The sequence below is a fragment of the Oryctolagus cuniculus genome, chromosome 9 (genome assembly GCF_964237555.1).
Source record: "Oryctolagus cuniculus chromosome 9, mOryCun1.1, whole genome shotgun sequence".
Lineage (NCBI taxonomy): Eukaryota > Metazoa > Chordata > Mammalia > Lagomorpha > Leporidae > Oryctolagus > Oryctolagus cuniculus.
The window spans coordinates 2,263,613-2,278,194 of NC_091440.1; the positions used below are offsets into that span (position 1 = coordinate 2,263,613).

At 64.3% G+C, this 14,582-nt stretch overlaps 1 protein-coding gene across 2 annotated transcripts; it reads left to right on the plus strand.

Annotated features, from left to right (window-relative positions):
• The first annotated feature begins 56 nt into the window (after nt 1-56).
• On the plus strand, nt 57-14,582 carry LOC138843671 (sperm acrosome-associated protein 7-like). Of its 2 annotated transcripts, none has more exons than XM_070048376.1 (6): nt 57-410; nt 3,233-3,295; nt 7,015-7,101; nt 9,155-9,244; nt 12,567-12,647; nt 14,371-14,582. In XM_070048376.1, the coding sequence occupies exons 1-6, from the start codon at nt 320-322 to the stop codon at nt 14,451-14,453; spliced, it is 495 nt and encodes a 164-aa protein (XP_069904477.1). In that variant the 5' UTR covers nt 57-319; the 3' UTR covers nt 14,454-14,582. The 2 variants fall into 2 exon arrangements, with proteins under 2 accessions (XP_069904477.1, XP_069904476.1); XM_070048375.1 differs by having other exon boundaries at nt 65-410; nt 9,152-9,244.

The following is a 14,582-nucleotide window of genomic DNA, read 5'->3' on the forward strand; positions in this document are numbered from 1 at the left end:
TGACGTCATAGGTGCCTGGGCGGGGCCCCAGCTCACTGCCTGGTCTGACGTCACAGGTGCCTGGGCAGGGCCCAGCTCACTGCCTGGTCTGGCGTCACAGGTCCCTGGGCAGGCCCCAGCTCACTGCCTGGTCTGACCTCACAGGTCCCTAGGCGGGGACCCAGCTCACTGCCTAGTCTGGTGTCACCTGTCCCTGAGTAAGATTCCGGCTCACTTCCTGGTCATGAGGTCACAGGTGCCCGACATTCCATGTATCCAGGAGACCGAGGCTGGGGAGGCGAAACCCCGGGGAATTCCTCCTCCTTCAGCCTGAGGGGCCATGGCAGCGAGCCGAGGCGCGGGGACCGTCTTCATCCTCCTGCTGTACTGCTGGCGAGAAGCGAAGCTCTGGCCGATAAGAATGCCCCCAGGTGAGTCCCGAGACTGTGGGCCTGAAGGGGGACAGGAGCTGAGCGCGTCCCCTCCAGATGTAAGGAGTAGAATCTCACAGCAGCAGGTCAAGAGTGAGGCTTTCAGAGGCAGTGAGGCCGGGAGGGCTCTGCTCTCCCCAACGGGGTTAAGGCACCTGCCCACATGGCGTGGCCCTCCCATGCGTGAGAGTGATGGGTACCTGGCCATGTGGTGTGGCCCTCCCACGTGTGAGAGTGATGGGCACCTGCCCACGTGGCATGGCCCTCCCACGCATGAGAATGATGGGCACCTGTCCGTGTGCTGTGGCCCTCCCACGTGTGAGAGTGATGGGCACCTGCCCACGTGGCATGGCTATCTCACATGGAGATGCCGGGCACCTGCTCACGTGGCGTGGCTCACCCACGTGTGGAATCGTGGGACACCCAGGCATGGAGGAAGGAGCTGCCAACGTGGTCCTGGCGATGGAGGGGGTTTCAGTCCGATTTCTCCCAGTGAACCCCAGCAAAACCCCAGCACTGGACAGCGGACGCTCCGTGGAGGTCAGTGCGCAGGTTGCCCGTGGGTGAGACAGGCACGGTCTTCCCTACGTGGCTGAGGGCGGCTTTGAGCCACAAGCCTCAGCGAGAGGTGACAGCGGGAGCGGCTCGGTGAAGCGGCCCCCTCAGTGGCCCCCAGAAACACACGGACACACGGACACTGCTCCCCGCAAACACAGGACACACGGACACCGCTCCCCGCAAACACAGGACACACGGACACCGCTCCCCGCAAACACAGGACACACGGACACATGGACTCCCCTCCCCGCAAACACAGGACACACGGACACACGGACACCACTCTCCGCAAACACAGGACACACGGACACATGGACTCCCCTCCCCGCAAACGCAGGGCACACGGACACACGGACACCACTCCCCGCAAACACAGGACACACGGACACACGGACACCACTCCCCGCAAACACAGGACACACGGACACTGCTCCCCGCAAACGCAGGACACACGGACACACGGACACCGCTCCCCGCAAACACAGGACACACGCACACATGGACTCCCCTCCCCGCAAACGCAGGACACACGGACACACGGACACCACTCCCCACAAACGCAGGACACATGGACACACGGACACCGCTCTCCGCAAACACAGGACACACGGACACCGCTCCCCGCAAACACAGGACACACGGACACATGGACACCACTCCCCGCAAACGCAGGACACACGGACACTGTTCCCCGCAAACACAGGACACACGGACACACGGACGCCGCTCCCCGCAGACGCAGGACCCGCAAACATGAGCTCCCTGCCTCACATGCCTGTTGCTGACTGGCACGAGGCCTCCATTATAATCACGGCACAGACACGAGTGAAAAGGATATTTTTAACAAAGTGCTGCACGCGCAGCTGTCCCCATTCTTAATGACTCATTAATGTCTCGTCCAAGGAGAACTGTACTTGCGTCTCCTGCACGAGGTCAGCACGCTGGGAAGCCATTGTCAGCGCTGCGCAGACCTCTCCCGTCTCCCGCATTGTTCTCAGCGCCGGTGCAGATGAGCCCATTGGGATGCAGATTGTCCGTCATTAAAGCCATTTGGAAATCCGCTTTGTCACTGGTTTAGTGCTGCAACTTCAGACTCTCCCAGAGCTCTGTGCGCTCAGGGAGGGAAGGTGTACAGGCTCCGCCCAGCCATCCTGGGAGGGGCCGGGCATCCCCCCCACCCCCCCACCCCACAGGGGACAGCTGACCCAGGACCAGGACCCGAGGTACTGCGGCCTCTAACAAAGAAAGTCGCGAAGTTCAGAACCCAGGAAGCGGGTGGTGGGTGCTGCCGAGGAGGGCGCCGGGCTGGCTCGGCGTCGCTGCCACACAGCGGCCTGCGCTCGGCACGGCGGCCCCTGTCCCTGTCCTGAAGCAGCGGAGCCGCAGATCAGCCGCTGTGGACACGGACGTGTCTGCCCACGCGACTCCCCGGCTCATCTGCACACGGGGCACCCGGACTGCCTCTCTGGGTCCCTGCCCACACACGGAGCCACACGTGGCATCACGTGGCTCACACCTTTTCCATCCCCAAATCACCCCTCTGAGCTTTCAGATCACTCAGGCGCCGTCCTGGGACAGACGAGTCGGCGCCCTTGGGGGTCAGCAAGTGTCCTGGGCACTCGGGGACCAGGGGCCAGGCAGCCCCAGGCCACGGGCAGCTCAGCACGCCACGAGGGGAGGGCTGGGGCTTTATACCCGGGCTCCTGAGCGAGACAGAGAACACGTTCGACTGGCCGGGCACAAGTCCCTAGTGAGAGGTCAGCGGGCGTCTCTGAGGGCTCAGCCAAGTCCCCCCGTCCACGTGACCCCAGCAGGAACCCGAGGCGCCTCCACGGGAAGGACTCCAGGGCTCACAGAGGAGGCGGAAGCGTGGCTCCTACAGGGGAGCTGTGTCCCGCCTCCCCCACACGCTCACAGCAGTGGACGAGCCCCGCCGTCCCGGGAACTGGGGCATTTTCTGCCCCCCTTCCCGGGGTCGGCCCCCGGACACCAGGCGGCAGGGTCTCAGCTCCAAGCATGCAGGTGCCTCATGGGCTCGGTCCTCAGGGCCACGCGGGCATGGGCACCTTCCCCACTGACTCCAGATGAGAAACCCCAGTCCCAGGGGACAGTCCTGGGCCATCTCGGCACACACGGGAGGGACAGGGCCCACGCAGGGCTCCTTCCAGGAGAGCAGGCCGGGAGGATCCTGCAAACCGGGTCCTGGGCAGAGAAGTCGGCGCCGGTCCACGCACACTGCTGAACTAGGGTTTTATTTTCCCCAGATCTAAGAGCTGAAATGTCACCAACGTTTAAAAATCTGGATGACGACGTGGCCACAGTATTCGGTAAGGAACCCTTTGTGTCACACATCTGGTTTCACTGCAGAGGGCGGGGCTTCTCAGCGGCATCCCCCAAATGACCTGGCATGAGCTGCCCTCGGTGGATTACTGGCTTGGTGTGGGGCCAGAACCGCGCTGGCACAGCCCACGGCCTCCGCGCCCGCCTCTGAGAGTCAGACACCCACAGAATGAAGTAGAATTTTAGGTCAGGAGTCCCTGGCCAGCGTCTGGGGGCCTCGCTTCCCCCAGCAAGGTCCAGGGGCCAGCAGGGGCACCCAGAGCTTGCTAGAACCACCTGGGCCCAGGCCCCACCCAGACCCCCTGAGTCCGATCTGCATCCCTGGCCGGAGAGCAGGACCCACGAGGACCCAGGCAGAGCCCCGGCCTCCCCAGCTTTCCACCCCCAGGGGCAGGACTGACCCCGCCTCTGCCCCAAGCAGACTGCTGCTTTGGTGGGCCTGAGCGTTTCCTGAGAGCTCCCAGGGAGGCTGAGGGTTGCGGGTCAACACGAGGCAAGCCACAGATGCGGCCCCACACGCTCCACGGCCACGGCAGTGAGAGACGGGAGAAAGGCGCTTCAGAGCCGCCGTTACTGCAACACAGGATGGGAGCCGTGCTCCAGGGTAGTTTCAGTCTTGTTATCACACCGAATCTTCACCGTGCAGCGTGTACCTGGCACTGAGAGAACGCTGCAGTCTGGGGCAGCCACGTCATGGCGCGTGGCTACGTGGCCAGAGCCCCCCAGGGACAGTGCCCCTCGTTTTACATCCGGGAGGCTGAGGCCTGGAGGAACCTTCTGAGCAGACAGCTGGGACTTGGGGCTGGCGTTCCGCCTCCCAGCTTCCTTCTGGGGTCGCGCTGCCCGCTGTGGCCGTTAGAGCAGACCGAGGGCCTCCTGCAGAGAGGGAGCCAGGGAATGTGGTGGCAGGGACCTCCGAGAGCGGCGCAGGTGCTGCCGGGCCACATGGCCCCCTCTCCAGGAGCTGCAGCTGTCAGGTCAGGAGGTCTGGCTTCGCTCCGCCTGAGCGGGCTGCCAGTCAGGTCCCGGCATTCGGGTCAACAGTTAGAGTGCTGTGGCTTGGCTCCCGGGATCGTGGCCAGAGAGCGAGGTGTGAGGAGCTACAGACCGGCTTCCTGGGTGCTGCAGAGGCGTGGGAGTTCCGTGTGTTTGTGAGTCCCGGTCTTTGTCCAGTCTCTCGTCCCTCAGCAGGAAAAGCGAGCCATAAGAAGCAGCCGTAGCTGTCACAAGAGCGCCTTCAGCGCTGGCTGGCCCGGCAGGCCCTGTCTCCAGCCGCGAGTCCCCCGCGCTGGGGGAGCACGTGGAAGCTGTGTCGGGCGGCCCCTGAGCCCTGACAGTGCCGAGAGCTGTCAGCTTCCCTGGCCCCCACCACTCCCACTGCTCAGAGAGCAGTGCCAAGCCTGCTGCCCAGGACACCTGCAGCTCATGCAGGTCCGCGCCCCTGGGTGGCCACTGCTGCACTGTAGGGCCGGGCAGTGACCCAGAGCACCGTCTGCTTACGGCGGAAAGCTGCAGAGACAGCCCCCGCAGGGACAAGAGTGACCCCAGCAGTGCCCAGGGCAGCAGAACCAGGCTCCCGGCAGGACAGCCTCTGCGTGGCCCTGAGTTTCCCGAGCTCCGCCTACCCTGCCCGCCTCGGGGGTCCCTCTGCACCTGCAGGCCCGATGGTGATGTGACCGCTGAGGTGCTAGGCACGGTCACAGCTGGCTGGAGCTGGTGCAGGCAGGGACCCAGGCTGGGTCTTCCGTGACCCCCACGCCAGCACCTGCCCAGGGTCTGGTACGCCATAGGAGCTCAAGGCATGCCTGCTGTCCATGTGAGAGTCTAGCCTTCTCTGCAACCCCACAGCTAAGCAGACACCCAGGGCTTTCAGGGACTTCAAACCAGCGCTTCTGTGCCACAGCTGCCCACCCAGGGCTTTCAGGGACTTCAAACTAGCGCTTCTGTGCCACAGCTGCCCAGCTCACCTCCTGGACAAGGCAGGTGCATCCAGAGTGCACAGCGGACAGAGCCGAGTGGCGCCAGACCACACAGGCTCACAGACAAGGGTCTGGGTTCAGCAGCTCGACATGAGGCTGGGTCCCTGAGGCCAGCACTCAGGCCACGTCTGAGGTCACGATGGCATCCGTGTGCCAGAATCCCATCCACCCCCAGCTAAACCCTGGCAGAGCCCATGGCCTGCTGACCTCTGCAGAGGTCTCGAAGGGATCCCAGAGGGCACACACTGCCGGCCTCCCTGTCCCCAAATCCAGGCTCTGCGGGTGCCAGAGGGGGTGACCATGGATGCTGGGTCCCACGGCCACCGAACCCACGGAGGCAGCATTTCCTCTTCCAAGGGGCGTTTTCTCCTCTGCCACGTCACCTGAGTGTGCACGAGCTGGCCCGCAGCCTCCACTTTGCCTGGGCCCAGGGGCTCCTGTGGGGGACTGTCCACTCTGAGACCCAGAGGGCTGGGCAAGCCAGGTCACCACGGGGCCCTGCAGCTCATCCCAGCCCTGGCCCTGGCCCAGGAGGCGGCCGTGGTGCAGACGGGCGAACATAGTCGTGGTCCCCAGGCGATATCCAGTGCTGTCTGCCCACCAGCATAGCCGTGGCCCTCACGTGGTATCCAGTGCTGTCTGCCCACCAGCATAGCCGTGGCCCTCACGTGGTATCCAGTGCTGTCTGCCCACCAGCATAGCCGTGGCCCTCACGTGGTATCCAGTGCTGTCTGCCCACCAGCATAGCCGTGGCTCTCATGTGGTATCCAGTGTTGTCTGCATAGCCGTGGCCCTCACATGGTATCCAGTGTTGTCTGCCCACGAGCACAGCCATGGCCCTCACGTGGTATCCAGTGTTGTCTACATAGCCGTGGCCCTCACGTGGTATCCAGTGTTGTCTGCCCACGAGCACAGCCATGGCCCTCACGTGGTATCCAGTGTTGTCTGCATAGCCGTGGCCCTCACGTGGTATCCAGTGTTGTCTGCCCACGAGCACAGCCATGGCCCTCACGTGGTATCCAGTGCTGTCTGCCCACCAGCATAGCCATGGCCCTCACATGGTATCCAGTGCTGTCTGCCCACCAGCATAGCCGTGGGCCTCATGTGGTATCCAGTGTTATCTGCCCACAAGCATAGCCGTGGCCCCCAGGTGATATCCCATGCTGTCTGCCCACCAGCGCAGCCGTGGCCCTCACGTGGTATCCAGTGCTGTCTGCCCAGAGATCCACGCACTCCCATCTCACAGACGGGAACCTTGAGGTTAGAGTCGTGGGGCCTTGTCCTGAGGCCTCCCGGGGAGAGCAGCCGGGAGCTCTTACAGGCTCCCAGGAGAGGGAAGGATGTGAGGAGGAGAACATGGCCGCGTGTATGCCCAGGTCAGGAGAGATGCTCGCTCAACTCACAAGCAGACTGGGGCAGTGTCAGAGAGGGGGCAGAGTGACACAGGGCAGGGGAGAACGGGGGCCCCGACTGGACCAAGTTCCTGGCATGGTGGGGTTTTTTTTGGGGGGAGGATGATGTTTGCCGTCAGGATTTCCCTATGGTTTTGGTCTTTCTGCAGGAATTCAGGGCAGGGCCAGCCCAGCCCAGCCCAGGCCCCCCGGGCAGGGGCTCCTGTTCTGCACCCACTGGGTGCACTGACGGCCCCAGGCACGGGCGGCCAGCGGGGCGGGGGTCCTGTGGTCCTGTGGCCCGGTCTTTCCTATGCTCTCGTGTGCTTTTCCCAGATGAGATTCTCGTCCAGGAGATTTTGGATCCGAATAAAACATCAGTGCTTGAAATGCAAAAACCACCGGCAACATCATTTCCAAAAAGTACGAAGGAAAAAGCAAGTACACCTCTTCCCGCCCCACGTGTACCGCTTCCCGCCCCACGTACACCTCTTCCTGCCCCACGTACACCTCTTCCCGCCCCAAGTACACCTCTTCCCACCCCACGTGTACCGCTTCCTGCCCCACGTACACCTCTTCCTGCCCCACGTGCACCTCTTCCCACCCCAAGTACACCTCTTCCCACCCCACGTGTACCGCTTCCTGCCCCACGTACACCTCTTCCCGCCCCAAGTGCACCTCTTCCCACCCCACGTGTACCGCTTCCTGCCCCACGTACACCTCTTCCCGCCCCAAGTACACCTCTTCCCGCCCCACGTACACCTCTTCCTGCCCCACGTACACCACTTCCTGCCCCACGTACACCTCTTCCCGCCCCAAGTACACCTCTTCCCACCCCAAGTACACCTCTTCCCGCCCCACATACACCTCTTCCCGCCCCACGTACACCACTTCCTGCCCCAAGTACACCTCTTCCCGCCCCACGTACACCTCTTCCCACCCCAAGTACACCTCTTCCCACCCCACGTACACCACTTCCTGCCCCAAGTACACCTCTTCCCGCCCCACGTACACCTCTTCCCGCCCCATGTACACCACTTCCCGCCCCACGTACACCTCTTCCCGCCCCACGTACACCTCTTCCCGCCCCACGTACACCTCTTCCCATCCCACGTACACCTCTTCCTGCCCCAAGTACACCTCTTCCCTCCCCACGTACACCACTTCTCACCCCACGTACACCTCTTCCCGCCCCACGTACACCTCTTCCCGCCCCAAGTACACCTCTTCCCGCCCCACGTACACCTCTTCCCGCCCCAAGTACACCTCTTCCCGCCCCACGTACGCCTCTTCCTGCCCCAAGTACACCTCTTCCCGCCCCACGTACACCTCTTCCCGCCCCACGTACACCTCTTCCTGCCCCAAGTACACCTCTTCCCGCCCCACGTACGCCTCTTCCTGCCCCAAGTGCACCTCTTCCCGCCCCACATACACCTCTTCCCGCCCCGCGGTCGCATGCACCCCTGGGAGTCTGTAGGTAAGCAAGTACACCTCTTCCCGCCCCACGTACACCTCTTCCTGCCCCAAGTACACCTCTTCCTGCCCCACGTACACCTCTTCCTGCCCCAAGTACACCTCTTCCCGCCCTACCTCTTCCCACCCCACGTACACCTCTTCCCGCCCCGCGGTCGCACGCGCCCCTGGGAGTCTGTGGGACAGGCCCGGCCCTGCTATCTTAGCACACTGAGACCAGCTGTGCCTGAGACAAAGGCACGCGGTGACGTGGAAGAAAGAACTACACACCACTTCTGCGGGGACGGAGGCAGGGACCCCAGAGTGGCAGGGCGGTTCCCTGTCCACTCCGGGGTGGTCCCCAGTGTGCACACGCCAGCACATTGTGCTCGGCTGCACATGGGGTAGCCCCCGAGGGACAGGTGCAGGGACGGTGGCCACGCCCAGCGTGCACCTCGCGTGGCGCCCTCCGGAGGCTTCGGGGAGCAGAGCGGCTGCTGTTACCCCACTTGAAGGGAGGCGGGACTGAGCTGTAACCGGGCTGCGCCCCGGGCCACTGAGACGGGGCGGGCACACACAGCGCACTCTCCCGAGTGCAGCTTCACCTGGTCAGAAACGTACAGGTGAATCAGGCAGCACGCAGACCCCGGGCAGCCGCCGGGGTGGGGAGGGGGCCGGGCCAGCAATCCCACGAGGCACAGGGGTGGGCATTCGGGGTGGGCATTTAACGCAGTGGCTAGGCTGACCACACCGCATGCCAGAGTGCTTGGTCTGGATCCTGGTTTCACTCCCTAAGCCTGCCTCCTGCTAACACACACCCTAGAAGGCAGCAGCTGATGGCTCCAGGACTTGGGCCCTGCCCCCCACGTGGGAGACCTGGGTTGGGCGATGCCACAGTGAGCTCCTCAACACACATTCTGATTCCAACCCAACACTGGTGAGCAGAGCACGGGCCCAACACCGTCCCTCAGCGTGTAACCAAGGAACCCCTCTCCCGTCTCTTGCACGCTCCTCGTGGAAGAAGCCCTCCTGAGAGAGGACTCCCCCCTCAGCATCCCCGGGAAGCAGCATGAGAAGCTCTCCTCTGGGAACACAAACAGACTGTCCTTTGACGGTAAATGCACCCGGGAGGGTCCCACCGAGGGTCCCCAGGCGGCTGTGGGACAGAGGGGGCACAGACGCAGACGGAAGCGTCTCCTTTGGGAAGGGGAAGGGCCTGGCTGGAGGCCGCAGGGCCCGCTCTGGGGAAACCACAGCCCGGAGCTGGGCAGCAGGGCCCTGAGTCTAGGCTGAGTCGCTTCTCCCTGGGGGCAGGGGAGCGCGTGTCCCCCAGGGGCTCCCCAGGAGGGGGAAAGCCTCCCCCAGTCATAGATGAGTTTGCAGGGGAAAAGACCAGCGTGCAGGGGCCCAGGGGGAGACGCGGGAACCCCACAGGGCACAGGGTGCCACGTCTTCTCTGTCCCGAGGGTTGTGAACCAGAAAGGGGGGCACGTGTCACATGACACAGGTGTGGAACATCCCGGTGTGGTCACGGCTCCCATGTGCAGAGGCCCAGGGGGAGACGCTGGAATCCCACAGGGCACAGGGTGCCACGTCTTCTCTGTCCCGAGGGTTGTGAACCAGAAAGGAGGAGGTGTCACATGACACAGGTGAGGACATCCCGGTGTGGTCACAGCTCCCGTGTGCAGGGGCCCAGGGGGAGACGCGGGAATCCCACAGGGCACAGGGTGCCACGTCTTCTCTGTCCCGAGGGTTGTGAACCAGAAAGGGGGAGGTGTCACATGACACAGGTGAGGACATCCCGGTGTGGTCACAGCTCCCATGTGCAGGGGCCCAGGGGGAGACGCGGGAATCCCACAGGGCACAGGGTGCCACGTCTTCTCTGTCCCGAGGGTTGTGAACCAGAAAGGGGGGCGTGTGTCAGGTGAGGACACAGGTGAGGACATCCCGGTGTGGTCACGGCTCCCACGCTGTGTCGGGTGAGGGGGAGAGTGGATTAAATGCACGTCCCAGCCCCCAGCAGCTCTGGGGGGCCCAGAACTCTGCGCTCAGTCCGCCCCACAGCCTCCGTCGTGAGCAGCCTCTGGGGCTTGGGAGGCCTGAGCCAGTTCATGTCCTGGCTGCTCCACTTCCGATCCAGCACACTGCTAATGCACCTGGGAAAGCAGTGGAAGATGGCAAAAGTCCTTGGGCCCCTGCACCCACATGGGAGACCTGGATGAAGCTCCTGGCTCCTACTTTTGGCCTGGCCAGCTCTGGCTGTTACAGCCATCTGGGGCGTGAACCAGCAGATGAAAGATCTTGTTCTATATAACTCTGCCTTTCAAATAAATAAACAAATATTTTTTTAAAAAATTATCTATTTGAGAGGCAGAGAGAAACAGAAGTGCAGAGAGCTCCCACTCACCAGCTCACCGCCCCAGGGCCACAGGCCAGGGCTGGCCAGGCAGGGGCTGACGCCAGGAGCTGCACAGCTCAATCCTGGTCTCCTGTCTCCCATGGGAGTGCCAGGAACCCAATCAATCAGTTGTGCCGTCACCTGCTGCCTCCAGGGGTCTGCACTGGTAGGCAGCTGGACTCAGGAGTCGGGGCAGGAGCTGCACGTAGGGACCCTGCAACAGGACGTGGGCAGCTCTCCTAAGGCAAACACTTTCTCTAGTCTGACAGCGTGCCCCGGGCATCACTGCACGGCCGTCTGCAGCTTTGTGACTCTCACAGCTGGGTAGTGGGACAAACATACTCTAGCTGGTGCTGTGTTTGGTGTCTGGGTAGCCTCCGATGCCCCTGCCTATCCGTGGGGGGTTGGTTCTGGAATTCCAGGGATGGCACAGGCCGCGGATGTTTGGGCCCCCCCTAGGAAGTGGCATCGTGTGTGCCCAGAGCCCACGCCTGCTCCCCTGTGTCGGAAACTCACACAGGGCAAATTCCAGGTAGAGGAGTGCCAACCATGCTGCTGGGGGAGCAGTGACGAGGAAACACAGTTCTGGGGAACGCAGCTTGTGCTGATGGGCTGGGAGGGCGGCTGGGTTTGGAGACGTGGGCGGTGCCGCGACGTGCCAGTCACTCAGACGCATCCGGCGTGGCTGGAGGCGTGGCTGTGCCCCACGAGCAGGCTGTGCAGTCCACGTGCCCAGCAGGAGCACCTGTCCCCAGGGGGCCGCAGGGCGAGTGCCCGACACTTCTCCAATCTGCCCATCCGAGAGGGGTCACCGTTTCCATTTCTCACAGCCGGCAGTGAACGAGCGTATTGCGCGTGCTCGTGAGCTCACCGACCGACCGTTCTGAGTTATCCACCTCGGAGGCCTTTTCTCATTTTGCCAGACGTCGGCTGCTAAGACACCCTCACACAAAGGATTCTAGGCTTCTGTCTGGTGTGCCAGCTGCCTGCTGACGTGGCCCGAGAGCCTGTCCCGCCGCCTCGCGGGGGTCAGCGTCTGCACGCGCTGGGCAAGCAGAGCAGTACAGTCCTGGGGGCCCTGCAGGGACCTGATGGAGCGACAGGGCAGAGCCAGTACAAAAGCCCCGGCTGCCACGGTGGCCTCGGCCCAGAGCCCTGCCCAGACGACATGAGGGCCAGCACACGGTGGGGGAGGGGGAGGCCGTGCACAGCAGCAGCACTCAACGGCAAGAAACCCAGAGCAGGGCCAACGCCAGGAAAGGCGGGGTCGGATGGCCTGGGACTCCTGCTTCTGCTTTGGAGAGAGAGCTGCAAGGAACACAGCACAAGGGCACGACGTCGCGAGCCCGGCCGACGGCTGAGGCCTGAGGGCCACCAGGCGTGTCCCCGGGCCTGGCCCAGAAAGACAGACAGGCACCGGGCTGTGAGCAGGAAGCTGCCAAGGCCGGCTAATTCAGAAAGGCTAAGGGTGGCTGCACGTCAGTGTAGACGAGCCAGGCAGAGGACTCGGGGGCATTTACACCCCGGGCTTCCCGGCTGTGGCCGGCCCTGGGGGAGAGGCAGCAAGGGCGCACATCCCAGGGTGCAGCAGACACCCCCCCGGGTGCCCCCAAGAGAGAAGCAGCACAGACTGGCAGCCGACAGTGTGGGCACCGCCTCCTCAGGGCCAGGGCTCTGCAGGGCCGGCCGCTCTGCGGGAGCCCACTCGCTTGTGTGCTGGGCTGGACTGAGGTGACCACACCAAGAGGAGGCAGGATGGAACTACGTGTGGCTGCCGCTGCTTTCCTGCTGGGTTCTCGGCCACACCTGCCGCCGTCTAACGGCTGCTCCGTGGCGAGGTCCCAGGAGACGGAGCGGCCGGCTGGCGTGGCCCGCTGTGCTCCGGGTAGTGACGGCACAGTGTGCGGAGCCTGGCACGGGCCTGAAATGAGACGGTTCTGCGGCGCCTGCAGGGCAGGGGCTGCGGCCTGGGGCCAGCCTGCCAACAGGGAGAACTAGCCAGGACCGGCCGTCATCTGGGCCCCCGTTCTCCCCACAGAAGAGGAGAAAGAGACGCTCTACCAGATCAAAAGCCTGGCAGCCCTGGAGAAGATCATCGGCAGTCTTCGGAGGGCCATAGGTAGGCAGGGGCCCTGGGGGCAGGTGCCGGGAGGGAGACACCTGGGGGGGCAGGTGGGGGGGAGGAGACACCTGGGGGGGCGGGTTGGGGGAGAGGAGCTCACCTGTGGGGGGACAGGTGGGGGGAGGAGCTCACCTGTGGGGGGACAGGTTGGGGGGGAGCTCACCTGTGGGGGGGCAGGTGGGGGGAGGAGCTCACCTGTGGGGGGACAGGTTGGGGGGGAGCTCACCTGTGGGGGGGCAGGTGGGGGGAGGAGCTCACCTGTGGGGGGACAGGTTGGGGGGGAGCTCACCTTGGGGGGACAGGTGTGGGGAGGAGACACCTGGGGGGCCAGGTGTGTGGGGGGGAGCACCAGCATCTGGCGTGCTCAGACCACACTCATCTGATGCTGACCAGCGTCTCCAGGTGCCAGGCCCCGTCTGTGCCTCACGGAGCTCACGGGGGTCTGCACGCTCCCACCCAGCCCCTGACCCTCCACCACCCGGCAGGCGGGCCCTTCCGTCCTGTTTAGCAGCCTACGAGACGGAGACCCGCGGCACGTCGTGAGCCCTCCCTGCCGTGCCAGGGGTCGTCACACGTGGGCCGGAGCTGCTCCGAGACACGCCCCCAGCCCCGCGTTCTGACTCTGCGGGGCCAGAGCCAGGTCTGGGCCACGACACCCCGGGCCACGTGGCCTGCAGCGCCCCTCCGCAGCACCCCCCCACACAAGCAGCGGCTCTTTGGGCGGCCTCTTTCTGCCAGTTCCCATGTGGATTTCACGAGGGCCATGTCCAGTCCCTGCCCGGGGCCTGGCAGTTCTGAGATGAGAACAGGATCGCCGTCCAGTAACTCAAAGGCCACAGGGCAAGGTTGACAGTTACCCCAGGGCCTCTGCTCCGGGGGCGGATGACAGACGGACCTGCAAGGCAGGGCAGGGCAGGCTCCACACTGGCTGCCCTTGACGGGAGGGGACCCACCTGCTGCCCAGCCCCAGGCTCGGGCTCCCTGTGGGTTCCCAGGGAGCATGTGGGGAACGAGGCACCAGGCGAGCAGACTGCGCCCCCGGGGCCAACACCCTCCCTCTGCTCAGGCCCCCTCGGCCTGCCCCCCACTGCTCTGCTGGTCCCCCTCTCGGGGGGTCTCCCGGGATCCTGCCAGTGTCCCTCTGTGCTCTGACTCACTGCCAGTCGCATCTGCCCCGCAAGCCTGCCTCCCTGGCTTGTCCCTGCATTTCAGCACCCTCTGTGGTGACCAGGGCGAGGCCAGCACTGCCACCCAGAATGCTCTCTCCGGACCTAACCTCTCGAGGGTTGGCTCCCTCCCCCAGCCCCCAGAGTCCACCTGGGAAACGGAAGCCGAGTTTCTGCTCTCCATGGGCCATGGGGGCACCCGCTCTGGGGGCACAAGCTCAGGGTTCCGGTGAGGGCTTCCTCTCCTGGCTTGTAGCAGCCGACGACACCTGTCCTGAGCCCCAGGTCGTCCTCTTCAAGGTGGGCAAGCACCGCCCCGATCAGGTTGGGGTGCCGGAGGAGACGTTTGCGGGGTGCGTGGCACAGAGCCTGACGCTCACCGTGGGAGCAGGACCCACCCTGCGCCTGCGGGAGGCCTCGCAGGAGACAGTCCCAGGAAGGCGGCGGTGGGAGGACTCTGCTCAGCTGCAGCCCGGGGCCCAGGGCTCACGGCCCCGCTCAGCCAGCGCCTGCGGGGACACGGGGGTCCAGGAGAGTCTCCTCTCTCCCTGCAGGCAACAGTCTCCAGAAGAGGAAGCGGCTGCACGAGAGCGTGCTGAGTGCCTTGTACTACAAGAGCAGGCTGGGCCCGCAGTGACGCCGGCGCCGGGAACCCAGCCGCCGCGCCGCCCTCGGGCCAGAGCCGCTCTGGCTACGCTGCTCGCCCGCAGTACCAAGGAAAACTGTCTCGCCCAAGGGGTGCCAAATAAATTAACATTTAATATTA

Bases quoted from the DNA above. Each gene is read 5' to 3' on its own strand.
- LOC138843671 (XM_070048375.1), top strand. From the start codon at position 320: ATGGCAGCGAGCCGAGGCGCGGGGACCGTCTTCATCCTCCTGCTGTAC. The intron at 9,245-12,566 runs GTAAATGCACCC...TTCTCCCCACAG, and splicing joins AAACAGACTGTCCTTTGACG to AAGAGGAGAAAGAGACGCTC. The intron at 12,648-14,370 runs GTAGGCAGGGGC...CTCTCCCTGCAG, and splicing joins CAGTCTTCGGAGGGCCATAG to GCAACAGTCTCCAGAAGAGG.